Raw genomic sequence first — 14,895 nt, 5'->3', positions numbered from 1 at the left:
TAGTTAATAATCAATACATAATGATATAGTAATGAGGATGTGTAATATCAAAGTCACTTATATTTCCCTTCCCCTTGCTTCCTAATAGTCCATGAATATATTGACCTCAGTTTTACTGCTATATGCTAAAGAAGAGGAAGCTTTTTGGCTCCTTGTATCAGTTTGTGAAAGGATGCTCCCAGATTATTTTAATCACCGGGTAATTGGTGAGTTGCTTTCTCTTTCTTTCTCTTTGTTATTGCTGTTTGTCATCAGTGATCTTTTTTATTTATTTATTTATTTATTTATTTATTTATTTATTTATTTATTTATTTATTTATTTATTTATTATTGTTTTGGAGATTTATTTATTTCTGAGATTTAGAGGCCCCACAATTCCAAAACTACTGTGTGGTTTATAACAAGTTAAAACAAGAAAAAGAGCCAGAAAACTGTGGCTTTGGACAAATCCATTCCCTCTAAGAAAACATACTGGTTCCCTAAAAATAAGACCTACCCCAAAAATAAGCCTAGCTTGTTAGTATTCCTAATTATAAGCCCTACCCCAAAAATAAGCTGCAGAGCCCCAGAGCGTGCTGACCAAGTTGCCTGCAGCTGCTGCTGGATACCATCGGTCCACGCATGTTTGTTGCCTCTTGTGTGCGCGCTGGGGGCAGGGCACCCAGCCGGGCTGATCACCCTGATATCGTGTTCCCCCCAAAATAAGTCCTAATGCTTATTTTGGAGCCCCCAAAAATATAAGACCTGGTCTTATTTTTAAGGAAACATAGTATCTACAAACACCACACTCCAAGTCCTGAGACAATAGCCAAGTTTTTAAGGCTTTCTGAAAAATAATCAGAGTAGGGGTGAAATGAACTCTGGGGTCTTTGGAGCATATTTAAAAAAGTATTATATTTAATTATATTGTGATGTTTGAAGTGAAAGTAATTCTACCGAATATCTTCTCTTCCAGTATTTGGCATCCTAGATCCCCCCCCCCCCCCCAAGGCTGTAATAGGCTAAAATGCTTGAGAACTCAAATGATGTTCCAACCTTAAATTCATAGAAGCAGCATTTTTGTATAGGTAGTGGTAAACTAGATTTATTTTTAATTGTCTTACATTGTGAATTGTATTTTAAATAAAGTTAAAGTAGCAGATTCCTTTCACCTCGAGTAACCTGGCTTGCTGTGATTTTTACAGGTGCTCAAGTGGACCAGTCAGTATTTGAAGAGTTAATCAGAGAGAGACTTCCTGAATTAGCTGAACATTTTAAAGACCTCTCCACACTAGCTTCTGTTTCTTTGTCGTGGTTCTTAACACTTTTCCTTAGTATCATGCCCCTTGAAAGTGCTGTTAACGTTGTAGACTGTTTCTTCTATGATGGGATAAAGGCCATTTTCCAATTGGGCTTAGCTGTTCTCGAAGCCAATGCTGTGGAACTGTGCAGCAGCAAAGATGACGGCCATGCTTTGATGATTCTTAGCAGGTACTCTTCATGTTCTGACTGTTTTATCTAAGGTTGATATCCTAATAGTTTAAACTGCCAGTTTAATTCATCTGTTGCTTTATTGACATTAATAGATTTCTTCAGCAAGACAGAGCAACAGACATGAATGTTTAATAGGATGTGTAATAACTCACTGCTGGGCTGAACTGTTTTCAGCTCCAAACACTGTTCCTTCTAGAAACCCTCTTGGCACAGCTTGAAAATAAGCCTTCTTCATTGTTAAGGAAATCTAAGGAAATCTAAGTCCTATTGTATAAAGAGATGCATTAAGCTCAGTATGATTTTTTTGACAGAAAAATGAGCATGTCAGAGTATGCAGGGAGGAATAAAGGTATGCATCACATTGCATATTTGACAGTAATTTAAATATGTCTCTATTGTAGATTTCTAGATCATGTTAAAAATGAGGAAAGCCCTTTGCCACCAATTGGGAACCAACATGCCTTTTTCAGCGATGATATGGAACCTTGTCCTATAACAGAAATAGCAGATCTAATACGAGATTCATATGAGGTAGTGTCCAATGTACTAGGTAGTGATTTTAATTGGAATTTTGAAGTATTCAACATTTCAAATGAAGAACATCTTTTCTTGTTCTAGAAATTTGGAGACCATTCTGTAGAACAGATTGAGCATATGCGGTACAAACACAGGATCCGTGTACTCCAGAGTCATGAAGAAACCACTAAACAGAATGTGGTAAATTTTTAAAATCTTGTTTTAAACTTTAAAAGAAGTACAAGACATTTAAAAATGATTTCTAAAGAAACAAAAAAATGCATCTTGAAATACAAAGCAACTGAAGCACAGGTGTGCAACTTATGGCTCTTTGGATGTTACTGAATGGGATACAAATGTGTTCTTTTGTCTTTATGCTCAAACGATGAAAAGTAGGCAAAAATACTTCAGATTAGGCAGATTTGGGAGCATTTAGCTCAACAGGTTTTTTTGTATGACTTAATACTTCTGATAAAAATACTCCTGTTTTCTCTTTAGCTCAGAGTGGTTATTCCAGATGTTTCTATTGTTCCAGAAGATTTGGAGGAACTATATGATTTATTTAAGGTATACACCTTTTTCAGAAACATTTTGCATTAGACTAGATTAGATGAATAGTCAGATATATATTGTGTATAGTTTATATTCAAAAATCAATAAAGGTGTAATGTTTTGCAATATTTTAATGGCATCTAGGTACTTTAGATTTTAGTTTTTCCAAAAATCTAAGAATTCTTGAATTAGATTTTGATCATATCTTTTCAAGTGGTTAGAGTTAATGGAATAAATGTGTCTTCCAGATGTTGTTACAATACAAATAAATTATGTTTCTTTTTGGCAAATTATGACACAGAAAAGGAATCTATTTCTGAAATAAGTAAATAGCTAAGAAGAGCATAGAATAGCAAAAGAGTAGTGCCACCACCAAATAATACTAAACTAGTTACACTTTTATTTCATTCTTCTGTAACACACATTGCAAAGATACCATGCTTTTCCAAGCTCTAACAGTATAAGTGTTCTTGTTGTTATTATGTTCACCTGCCAATGATAAGAACTAAAAATACTTGAGTTCCAGGACATTTAATATTATAAAAAAATATTGAAATTAAAATAAAGACATGTATTTTTCTTCCTATCTACCAGATATCTTGAGCAGTTAAGTTTGTATGCACTAAACTTAAGAGCAATATGTAATGTTGACATTATGCAAATGAATATGCAGTTGCCTACTACTAAAATCTTCCTGGATAAAATTTTCATTCTAATATTTGTTCTTTTTTTTTTTTCCAGAAAGAGCATTTAATAAGCTGTTACTGGGAATGGAATAGTGCTGTTGTAATTCAGCGTCATGATCCAAGTAGACCCTATGCTGAGCAATATAGAATTGATTCTCAGCAATTTACTAACATCTTAAAACTTGTTTCACCTTGGATATGTGGTGAACATACTCAGGTTCTAGCAGAAAGAACATTCCGCCTTTTGGATGAAAACATGGACCATTTGATTGAATTCAAAGCATTTGTTAGCTGCTTAGGTGGGTATTCAATTTATACTGATTTTCTACTGCAGCAAGATTTCAGGAAAGTTATGTACTGTATCTAAACAGTGCAAATGCCACTGGGTTGTTGCACAAAAGATGCATATGCCGTAGATAAAAAAGTGACTTCTGGTTTGGCCGTAAAGCTGTTTTTCGCCCTCAAGAGCCTTCAGGGAAGCCTCTTGAAGGCTCCGGAGGGCGAAAAACGGCCCTATGGGCAAACCGGAAGTTCAGGAAAGAACTTCAGGTTTCTCCTTGGGCTGGTTTTTCGCACTCCAGAGGCTTCAAGGAAGCCTACAGAGGGCGAAAAATGGCCTCAAAAGAAGGCCGAAATTAGCTGGCCAGTGTGCACGTGTGCACTGGAGCTGACAGGACGCCTCATGTGCCCTAACAAATGGCTCCGTGCGCCACCTGTGGCACACGTGCCATAGGTTCACCATCACGATTCTATAATAAACTTAGATGTTTTCAAATACTATGAGCACAGAATTGTAAATGATTGGATTTTTAATTGAAGTTTAAAATACAGACCTTTTCCATATTATAATTTTTCACATAAATTACAAGTTTGCTATGCTTAAAGAGAAAGGAAGTCAAGTCTCTGGTATACTTTCTTCCTCCTACAGATATTATGTACAATGGAGAAATGAATGAAAAAATTAAACTCTTGTACAGATTACATATTCCTCCCGGTAAGAATTTTTAAGTTACATTTAATTTCCTTTCCTTTTGCTTTAGCTTACTTCATCTGTATGTAACTGTCATTGGAGCAGATTGGAAAAAGAAAATTGTGAACTCTTTAATCTGTTAACTTCCAGTTCTGTACCTTATAGTGTTATCAGAAATTCCTCTAATACCTATTAATTAGCTAAATTGATTCTGGTTTAACAAACAACAGTACTAATCTATTGTTATCAAATCTTTCTTGAACACCTGGATTCAAAATTCACATTCTTGCTCTTAGCCTGACCTTCAGAATTTTTGTACACTTAGCTCTCGAGAGTGATTTTGCTAAATGATCAATCTTGGCATTCCCATTGTGCTCTCTCCTATAAAACATCTTCCTGATCATAAAGTGATGAAAGGCAGGCTTTTTAGCAATGGATTTGCAGTCCTTTCAAGTCTCATGAGCATTAAATCTTTTAATCAGGTCCTAAGATCTTAATGCTTAAGAGCATTAAGAGCCACACTAGACTCCAAGGGCAGCATTTAATGTATATGCGTTTTAAAGGAAAGAACCCCTCAAACTCACTTGTCTGATTAATAGGGACATTTGACGCAACTTTCCCTAAGAGAGCTGTGTATCTGAATGTCACCTGGACAGTTGAGGGGGAATTGAATTAGATTTCTTATACTTAAAAAATAGGCCCATTAAAAATTACAGGGATGGTTCTATGATCTATCTGAATTCAATATATTCTGTTAAATGTAACAATAGCATAACTTTGCCATTATAGCCCTCACAGAAAATGAAAGGGACAGTCAGTCACCACTAAAGAATTCTGTGTTATCAACTTCAAGGCCACTAGTAATTGGAAAATCAAACAGTAAGTAATCTAATTTCAAATACTAATTTTTTTCTGTAATTATAATAAAATGAATAGTAAAATGTGTTGGTTAAGCTGGGGATAGGAATGGGGAGACCCATGTTCAGGAACTAACCTGTAGCCAAAACTTCTTGTTATGGGGGAAGATGGGACTATTGCATACTTAAGCTCATGAACTTAAGGTAGGATCTAAATTTTAACAAATTAATAACGTTTTCTGCCATAAGATATGGAGTTATTGCAGCAATGGCTGTAATGAATTTAGATTCCAAAAGCAATTTCACTGACTCATTTCAAAGACAATATACTTGACATTTCTGAATAAGGAAAGCAAAAAATCATTTGTCCAGTGTCATTCAATGTTACTTTTTTATGTTCACTTCATCATATATATCTATTACCTAGGTGATGGCATAGATTATCAGAAGCAGTTGAAACAGATGCTGAAGGATTTAGCCAAAGAAAAAGATACCAAGGGTGAAAAAGAACTACCTAAAATGAGCCAGGTACAAGATGAATTGTAATATGCATTACTTTTGATTCTGAGGAGCCAAACGAAGATTCAGTTAACTCAGCCTATATTTCTACTAGTAATGTGAAACAGAAAATGCCAGACAGTAGTATTAATCCATGCTAAGAGGTGAAGAGCTGCACTGCTATAATTCCCAACTTTACTCTCCAAGAATGTTGCAGTATTTCCCCTTTGCTACAATCCATTTGCGCCAATCTGGGTGATTTTTCTTTCAACACTTATCTTCAACATTCATACACTTGAGATAACAACTTAGCTAAAATTCTCTCTTATGACCCCAAGGAAAATATTAAGATATTGCTTTAATGCTATCTCCATAGTCCCGACGAATGATGAACACTAAAGTAGTCAAGTTGAAGTCTTTTCTTAGGCAGATGGGAAAACAATGGAAGATTGAACTTCCATTAAATTAAAGAAGCTTTAATATGTTACATATTTTAGAAAATAAGCCACTAAAATTGTATTATGTTGATGTCATCTCCCTTTGTAGCGTGAATTTATCCAGTTTTGTAAGACCTTGTACAGCATGTTCCATGAAGATCCTGAAGAAAATGAGCTGTATCAAGCTATTGCTACGGTGACTACATTGTTACTTCAGATTGGAGAAGTTGGCCAAAGAAGCAGCAGCTCAGGCTCCGATGATTTCAGTGAAGATTTCCAGACAGAGGCATCTACTTCAGAGCAGGATCAAGTTTTTACAGACACTGTGAAGATCTCAAAGAACGTGCCCTCACCTGCAGCAGGAGACTGGATTGTTTCTTTTGAACAAATCTTGGCTTCCCTATTAACTGAACAATCCCTGGTCAATTTCTTTGAGAAATCCTTAGAATTGAAACCAAAACTAGAGACTGCAAAGCTGACCCAGTGTAACTCCAAATCAAGTGGCGCAAGCCAGCCGTCACGAAGTGAAACTGAGCAGCCAAATGTACAGTAGCAAGCAACGGTTATGTACTATCAAAATACATAATGTAATTTTAGGGCTTTTGGACCAACACAAATATTTAATACTCTTGGGGAGCTTTAAAGCCAAAACACAACTCAAAATGTGGCTTCGTGTAAGGAGACCATCTGTTTTATTTCTGAATGTAATTTAAAACTCCCATCTTCACTTTGAAAAGATGCCGAGCTATTTAAGCAATTCTACCAAAAAGTAAAAATAAAACAACTCCCAGTTGGCAACTTTGGCCAACTACAGGTTTTATGAATTGTTGCCTTTTTTGCACTAATGCTTGTTTCAATGCTGGTAATTGAAACTATTAATATATTTGAATCAAAGTTTGTATGTCTTGCTTTCAATGTTCTATGTACATGAACTATGACTTTCTTTTTTCTGTGTGTGCACTTTTCAATAAAAGATTTTTGTATCTGTTGCTTTTCAGATTACTCCATTTCAAGTATGTCATGTAAATGCATTAGGCAATTTAGAAGAGAGTATGATTGGAAAAGTTTCAAATTATGATGTATGGTGGTTACCGTACTCATTTTTTTTTCTTCCAAAAAGGCCTTTAGATACCTGTCTAGCACAGGAATGCTAGGTGTACTCCAAAGGAAAACTGGAAAAAAGCCTGTTTTGGTCAAAAGTCAGTCATTTTCAAGGGGGTAAAATATGACTTAAGGAATTCAGTTTACTTTTAGAACCCTTTTAGAAAAAAACTAAAACTAAAATGCTTGCTTGGTACTACCACTCTATGGGCTGCAAATCTGATGCACTACCTGATCAGGTAAATATTTGTATAAACAAAAGGAAGCAATAAATCCTCATTGGAACTTGTATAGAAACTTACATACAAACTCTTTTTTTCTCTACCCAACAGCATCTTCATTGTGAAATTCTTGCAGTGTTAATTGTTGATCTGAAGGGGAACATTATATTTATTTTCCTCCAATCTTGACATGTTCTATTGTCCAATACATTTATTTCATTCCAGAACTTGCAAGGGAAGTTGTTTTGCAAGAAAAACGGGAAGTGTGAAAAAGATCTCTTTCTTTCACTATCTGACAAGAGGTCATTATAAAATTTGACTTCTCATATATCAGACATTCCAAGAAGACAAGGTTGCCCTTATTTTTCTTCATATCATTAGAATTATTAAGAAAAACTGTGACCTACCAGGCAATTGGAAGTCTTGTTTCACTTTTGAGCAAATGTGGAATTCAATTGCTGATCGGTAACCCAGAGTAATCTGATTGCAAAATGTTTAATACCAATTTAATATCAATCTACATATTTAATACCAATTTAGCATTTTTATTGTAATAAAAGCTTAGTTTTCATCTACATTAACAGTCTGTAGACCTGCAAAGGAAAAAAAGACAAACCATGTTATAGAGAGAGCTGAATATACAAGTAGTCCTCAATTTACAACAGTTCATTTAGTGATCATACAAAGTTACGACGACACTGAAAAAGTGACTTATGTCCATTTTTCACACTTATGACCTTTGTAGCAGTCCCACTAATTCATATTTATGACCGCTGTGGTGTCACATGATCACCTTTTGCAACCTTTTGATAAGCAAAATCATTTAATTCATTTAACAACTATGGTATTGAATTTAACAAGAGTGGCAAGAAATGTCGTAAAATGGGGCAAAGCTCCCTTAGTTGGGCTCAATTGTTATAAATTGAAGGCTATCTGTACTAATAGAATATACTGTGTTTCCCTGCAAATAAGTCAGGGTCTTATTTTCTTTTGAACCCCCCTCCAAAATAAACACTTGGCCTTATTTTTGGGGAGGTTTTAATGGTTTTACAGTGAACATTGTCACTTCATGGCTGCCGCTGTGTTGCACTATTCTCAGGGACGGCTTATTTTCAGGAGAGGGCTTATTGTAGCGCATGCGTTCAAAACTCCAATTGGGCTTATTATCGGGGGAGGTCTTATTTTCGGGAAAACGGTGACATATGCAATTATATATGTAACTTGTTTTTCTTGAAAATGATGCAATTACTTCTAAACACTGGTACAATCACATTTAAAGAAATATAGATGTTTTTTAATATAGAATACAATTTACCTTTGAAGGTGGTGACTGGCACATAAGTAACCAGTGTATACAATTTATTGGGTGAATCTTCATCTTCATTGCGCTTTCGGGATAAGCGTACTCGGATACGATAAGGAACATTCCTGTAAAATATTTGCAACGTTTAGAAGCATGTTTTTTTTTTCTTTTATGCTAGTACTTTGCTCTCTAAAAGGTAGGCAAGTTATGTATAATAGCAGTATTTTTTTTACTTTTACCTAAAAAACTCCAATGTAAAAGTTTAGCTTTATTTCTAAAAAAAGGCTGCTTGTTTATTTAAAGTAATGTTAAAGCAGTCCTCGCTTAATTACAATTTAGACTGGCAACTCCACTAAGCATTGTTGCTAAGCAGAAAATCAGCTAGTAATGGTAGGTTACACCAATTCTTGTTTGGTCATTATGCAAGACATCACATGATTGCAATTCTTACAATAAACATATTATGAACTGTAATTGTAATTTCCGCATAACTGTTAGTAGAAAGCCTGATGTGAAGCATACAAACGGCACTCACATGACCAAAGACTGATCAATCAATCAGAAAAGAGCTGGAAGAGACTTTGGAGGTCTTCTAGTCCAACTCCCTGCTCAAATAAGACAACAAGTGGCTATCCAGTCTCTTCTTAGAAACCTCCAGTGATGAAGCACCTACAACTTATGAAGGCAAACTGTTCCACTGATTAATTATTCTATTAGGAAGTTTCTCCTTAATTCCAGGTCGCTTCTCTCCTTGACTAGTTTCCATCCATTGTTTCTTGTCTTGCCTTCTGCTGCTTTGGAAAATAAATTGACTCCTCTTTTTTGTGGCAACCCGTCAAATACTGAAACACTGCTATTGTGTCACCCCTAGTCCTTCTTTCTCTAGACTGGCCATACCCTACTCTTGGCCTTTAATCCACTTTGCACTGTTTCCAAAATCACATCTTTTCTGTAAGGTGAGCAAAATGGGATGCAGTATTCCAAATGTGATCTTACTATTTATAAGGCTTTATAAAGCAGTATTAATACTTCACAGGGTTTTGATTTTATGCCTATTTATACAACCAAGGATTGTATTAGTGTTTTTGGTTGCCGCAGCACACTACTGGATCATGTTTAAGTAATCATCCACTAGGACTCCAAGGTCCCTCTCAGAGTTAAGTTTTTGAGTCAGATTTCACCTAACCTGTCCTTACACCTTTGGTCTTTCCTGGCTAAGTGTAAAATCTTACTTTTCTCCACATTAAATTTCATGTTGTTGGATAAGTTTTTTTAGATCCTGAGCTTGTCTTCTGGGGTGTTGGCTATTCCTCCAAGCTTAGTGTTATCTGCAAATTTGGTAAGTTCCCCTTTGTCATCTAAGTCATTTATGAAGATGAAGAGTACTGGGCCTAAAATGGAACCTTGTGGTACCCCACTGGTTCCTTCCCTCCATATAGATGTAGGACTATTCATTGAGTAGAGTTTGTCAGCCAGTTACAAATCCATCTGGTGGTAATTTTGTGATGCAAGTAAACACAAGGATTGATCACAAAGCTGGAGTTTGTTTTTCAGATTATTGTAATTTCCAGTAGTCATTAAAAAAGACAGAATGCAAGGACTACCTGTGACCTATATTCTTCAAGAGAATGACCTCAATCACTTGGATTTATAACTGCATCTGATTATTAGAGCAGGTAGTCCTCGAGTTATGACCCATAATTGAGCCCAAAATTTGTGTTGCTAAGTGAACCATTTAAGTGACTGCCCAATTTTACAACTTTTCTTGCCACAGTTAAGTGAATCATTGCATTTGTTAAGTTACTAACATGGTTGTTAAGTGAATCTGGATTCCCCATTGACTTTGCTTGCCAAAAAGTCACAAAAGCAGACCACATGATTCCAGGACATTGCAACTGTCATAAACGTGAGTCAGTTGCCAAGCATCTGAATTTTGATCATGTGACCATGGGGAGGCTTGCAATGGTTGCAAGTGAAAAAAAGTCATGTCACTTTTTTCAGTGCCGCTTTAACTGAACAGTCATTAAATGAAATGTTGCAACTTGAGTACTAGCTGTACATTAAGAAGCATCCGTCATTCTCAATCTACCCTACTCCACAGGGTTATGGAGAAAAAATGAAAAATAAAAATATTATATAAGGAAGAGCCTTGTATTTGTGTGAAAGGATGAAAAAAACCCAACAAATAACATAGTATATTTTCTTTTTTACCCTTCAATCATTTGCAATATTCAGAGACTCTCTGGATAAGTCCTTTTTCTTTGTAAGGTTTTTTCAGAAGTGGTTGGCCATGGCTTCCTTACCAGTTCTAAAAAAATTTCACCAGCCAGTTTAGTAGTTGAATTTATTAAAACATTACATTAGCCTCTCATCATACCCATCTTACTTGTGCAAACACTGAGTATTCCTTTGCACTGATCAAAGAACAGGAGAGCATCTTGATCAAGGAAAACAATCTGATGATACCTTATTCCTTTTGTCCAGACAGCCTTGTTCAAACGGGTGTCAATGCGTACATCGGGAGTACCCATTTCCTTCATGGCAAATTTTCGAATCTCCTTAAGAGCACGAGGAGCCCGTTTCTTGAAGCCCCTAAGAGTACAAAAATAAATAAAGACTGTGCCATAGAGTCAGAGGTTCTGCTTTTATATTTAGACATCAGCTTTAAATAATATAAAAGGTATGCACATGCAAAGGAACCTTTCATACATATCTTTTCACACAGCTATATGTGTAAATCTACATTCAATATTTTCATTGTGAATGCACACAGCTGCCTTCACACACACAAAGCAGAAGCAGACTTTGAAGCAATTATACATCCTAAGACACAGCTGCTTTAAAGCTGTAAAGGGTGCTTCATTCATTCTAACACATCCAGTCAGTTTTTGAAAATGCTTACAGAGCCTGAATATAATGGATATAAATCTATAAACCTCTATTTTTTAAAAAAAAAAACACTATTACATTCACTATTACATACTTTTGGTATGTTCAAATATTTATTACAAAGACCAGTAAATTAAAAATGAGTATCTAATTAAAAGTTCTAGAATATAATAGTAAGAAATAACAAATAAAATCTATGCTGAAATCATAATTTGACAGCCTATCTATTAGTTGCAGGTAAACAAGAGCACAGACTAAGTTATAATGTAATATTAGTCATATTGTGAAGGCTTATAGTTATCAGGTACTACAACACAACATAATATCAAAAGATTTAGTGCATTAATTGTATACAATGGTTATAATGGATTGTTCATCAGGTTTCCGCAAATCTTTAATGCAGGTGCGCAGAATCTAGTCACCTGCATGGTGACGATACTTTTGGTATGTTTTAGAAACAATTTACAGAAACAAAATACAGGAACTTTAGTGTTCTAAACAGGTATTTTGCCCTAAACAGGGCAAAAAGGGCAAATTCAGGAAGCTTTAGAGGGCTCTCAAACTACAAGCTTAGTAGCAGCACTTTGACAACAGTGATGTCATTTGATAAAAAGATTACAGCTGGCTGGCCAATATTTTCATTTCAGACTTTTCTATAAACTGGAGAGATTATGGCAATACTAAATACCACCTTTCAGGGCTTTTACTGAGCCAGTCCATAATACCCCAGAAATTTTACTGGCCCTCTGGGACTAAGTGCTTCTAATATCTAATATCTGTGCCATTCTACATTCTTATTTCTCTTCAAATAAATCCAATAAGTACATCTTATGAACCTTAGCAATCACTGATCTATTTCTGAATTTAAAATATTAAAGCTATTTTAAAAGGGAATTAACAAAATGTTGAGAATTAAAACAGTCTGATCAAAATTAAAACAGAGGAGAAAACACTCACACGCCATGGATCCTTTTGTGAATATTTATAGTATATTCTCGAGTAACCACCTCATTGATGGCTGATCGGCCTTTCTTCTTTTCACCACCTTTCTTTGCAGGGGCCATCTGTTTATAACATGCAACAAAAATAGAATATTGTACAGACTTTTGTAGAATAGCATAACATCAAGTTTCACACAATGCAATCGTATGTCATCTACAAAATCTGATCCCAAATTTTGGGACAGCTCAAAAGCAGTTTTGGGCAACATTCCTTTTGAACAAGTTTAAAGGCAAAGTTCGTTTTTTGTCCAATATTCTTTCATTTATACCAATTACACAATTATTTCATTAGAATATGAAATATCTAACTACTACTACGTTCGTGTCAGAAGTACCTTTGCCAAGGCACTTCCAGGTTAAAAGGATTAGCTGATGAGATCACCATTGCCCAGGGGATGCCCAAGGAAGTGGTACCATACTTATTTATCTACTTGCATTCGCACGATTTCGAAATGCTAGGTGGGCAGGAGCTGGGACAAATTGACAGGAACTCATCCAATAACAATTTGAAAGACAGATATGGGACTAAAAATAGTGGCAAACTAAGTTTAGAGAGCTTAACAATATCCATCACAGAATCTCTGTCATAGCACTGCATTCAGTCACTTCAAATCTTGGGGTACTGAGTATTGTTCTATCAATGACTGTTGCAACTAAGATACAACTGATAATTGGTATATCCTATGGACCCAAATACTGTGTAAGAAATCCTACCTCAGCAAAACTCTAGACTAGCATTCAATGGTGCAGTTCTCTACAGCTACAGTATATCGAGGTATTATTTAGGGGGGAAGCATTAAAACTTAGAATTTAGCTACAAAGCACATCCTGGGCTTTTTACACAGCAGCTAAAGGAGAGCACAAATGGCTGATGCTCTGGAAAAACAGTCCATCAAGGAAGTGATTCGCAACAAGTGAGTCTACGTCTACGGACAAGAATACACTGATCCACGATCCATATTTGGGCGATGAGTTAAAACTTTTTGAATGCAATTTTATTCATCAGTACTAAAGAGGAGAATCATATTTTTGCTCATGTCAAAAGCATTAGATGGGTAAAAAGATGATGTGGCTTACAGCCTGTGATTTTTGACACTTTCTATGTATCTTCCTAGGGACTTCTCTAGAATAATACACATATGTTATAGAGCAATATCTGTCTCCCAGCCTGTTTTATATTAGCCATTCCTGTTGCTTCCAATTATCTCTATTCTCACACATTCAAGCGAAACGGCCCTGCGTGCAGGCCGGCATTGCGAGAGAAAAACATTTCGGGCACTTATGGGGAATCTTTTAACGTCAGCGCCAAAACATGCAGCCCTCCGTGAGCGACATCATTCCAACAGCCAGGATGGCTCGGAATCCCGGCCCTAAAAAGGTCCATCGCTACGGATGGAGTCGGATAACAACCAAAACCCACATTACGGCTACTCACCCTGCTTAGGACAAGCTCGGAAAGGAAGAGCCGCAGGAATTATGGGAGGAAATCAAGGAAACCGGAAGTATCATAGAGATCGAAAAAGAGCAACGAAAAAGAGCAACGAAAAAAATAGCTAGGTTCCGGGTTAGAAGGCGGATGTTGAGGGGTGGATTGTTTGTTTGGACGGGCGACGTGCAGTTTTATCTATTTTTTTGTTTTCCATGGTTAAGTGGAAATTATAAATGTTCATTAGAGCCAATGAAAGGAAAGAAAGAATACATTAGTCCTGGAGATACGGCAGCAACTGGGTTTTTGCTAAGGCAAGAGACTCGATTGACTTTTAAATATTCTTAAAACAGAATAAAAAGTTGTAAACTATATCCTTCTCCCATTGAAAAATTCTTGGTTGAGGTTGGGTGAGAAAAAGAGGAACCAAGAGGAGCCAAGCCAATTGTATATCATGTAAAATCGCATTTTTATTCTCTACTCTCCCACGTTGCTTCTCAACCTTCAACTGTTTGTTCTGATTTCCCATTTTGGGAATAAAAGAAATGGCTTAGTGTGGGATTTTGCAGCCTTTTACGAGTAGAAAGAAAAAGCCTGCCTGAGAAGAAATCAAATTTTAAATAAGAGATAAGCCAGTCTGGGAATTCCCAGATATTCCAGACTTTTAATTACCATAGACCAGCCAGCATGACTAATGAAGTGCTGAGAAAAATGTAATACTGTATTAATTCTGCAGACCACCATGTATTCTTTTGCCTGGTAACATTTGACATCTGCACGTCAAATGATAGCTTGTTAAACTCGAATATAATCTCATTTTATTTTATTTCTTGGGCATCCACAGGAGGAAGAACATCTACAAATAATTTGAATACAATGGATGTGCAACTTGTTAGTTTAAAATCCTTTCTATTTGGAATCACTTTGTAGCTGCCAGTATTTCAGAATAATAGCAGTATGATTAT

The 14,895-nt window shown here is 35.9% G+C and overlaps 2 protein-coding genes across 2 annotated transcripts in view; one reads left to right on the top strand and one right to left on the bottom strand.

The window, feature by feature from the left end:
* Nucleotides 1-6,986, top strand: part of TBC1D8 (TBC1 domain family member 8) — a 42,270-nt gene extending 35,284 nt beyond the window's left edge. Inside the window, exons 11-20 of the mRNA XM_032226158.1 lie at nt 89-206; nt 1,185-1,470; nt 1,875-2,004; nt 2,092-2,190; nt 2,488-2,556; nt 3,283-3,526; nt 4,156-4,221; nt 4,987-5,076; nt 5,482-5,582; nt 6,099-6,986. Coding sequence (XP_032082049.1) covers nt 89-206; nt 1,185-1,470; nt 1,875-2,004; nt 2,092-2,190; nt 2,488-2,556; nt 3,283-3,526; nt 4,156-4,221; nt 4,987-5,076; nt 5,482-5,582; nt 6,099-6,542 — 1,647 coding nt within the window. The 3' untranslated portion in view covers nt 6,543-6,986. The remainder of the gene's footprint in view (nt 1-88; nt 207-1,184; nt 1,471-1,874; nt 2,005-2,091; nt 2,191-2,487; nt 2,557-3,282; nt 3,527-4,155; nt 4,222-4,986; nt 5,077-5,481; nt 5,583-6,098) is intronic.
* An 804-nt stretch (nt 6,987-7,790) lies between these two features.
* Nucleotides 7,791-14,024, bottom strand: RPL31 (ribosomal protein L31). Its single transcript, XM_032226159.1, has 5 exons — nt 13,940-14,024; nt 12,461-12,567; nt 11,081-11,206; nt 8,627-8,739; nt 7,791-7,904 (listed from the first exon to the last, which is right to left on the bottom strand). Exons 2-5 carry the CDS (start codon nt 12,565-12,567, stop codon nt 7,873-7,875), a joined length of 378 nt encoding a protein of 125 aa, XP_032082050.1. The 5' UTR covers nt 13,940-14,024; the 3' UTR covers nt 7,791-7,872.
* Nucleotides 14,025-14,895: the final 871 nt, after the last annotated feature.

This window comes from Thamnophis elegans, chromosome 11 (assembly GCF_009769535.1).
Source record: "Thamnophis elegans isolate rThaEle1 chromosome 11, rThaEle1.pri, whole genome shotgun sequence".
Classification (NCBI taxonomy): Eukaryota; Metazoa; Chordata; class Lepidosauria; order Squamata; family Colubridae; genus Thamnophis; species Thamnophis elegans.
This window is presented reverse-complemented; position numbering and strand designations above follow the sequence as displayed.

Coding starts and splice junctions, on each gene's coding strand:
- RPL31 (XM_032226159.1), bottom strand. CDS start 12,567: ATGGCCCCTGCAAAGAAAGGTGGTGAAAAGAAGAAAGGCCGATCAGCC. Junction 11,207..12,460: donor CACAAAAGGATCCATGGCGT/GTGAGTGTTTTC, acceptor TTGTACTCTTAG/GGGCTTCAAGAAACGGGCTC. Junction 7,905..8,626: donor GCCAGTCACCACCTTCAAAG/GTAAATTGTATT, acceptor TTTCCTTTGCAG/GTCTACAGACTGTTAATGTA.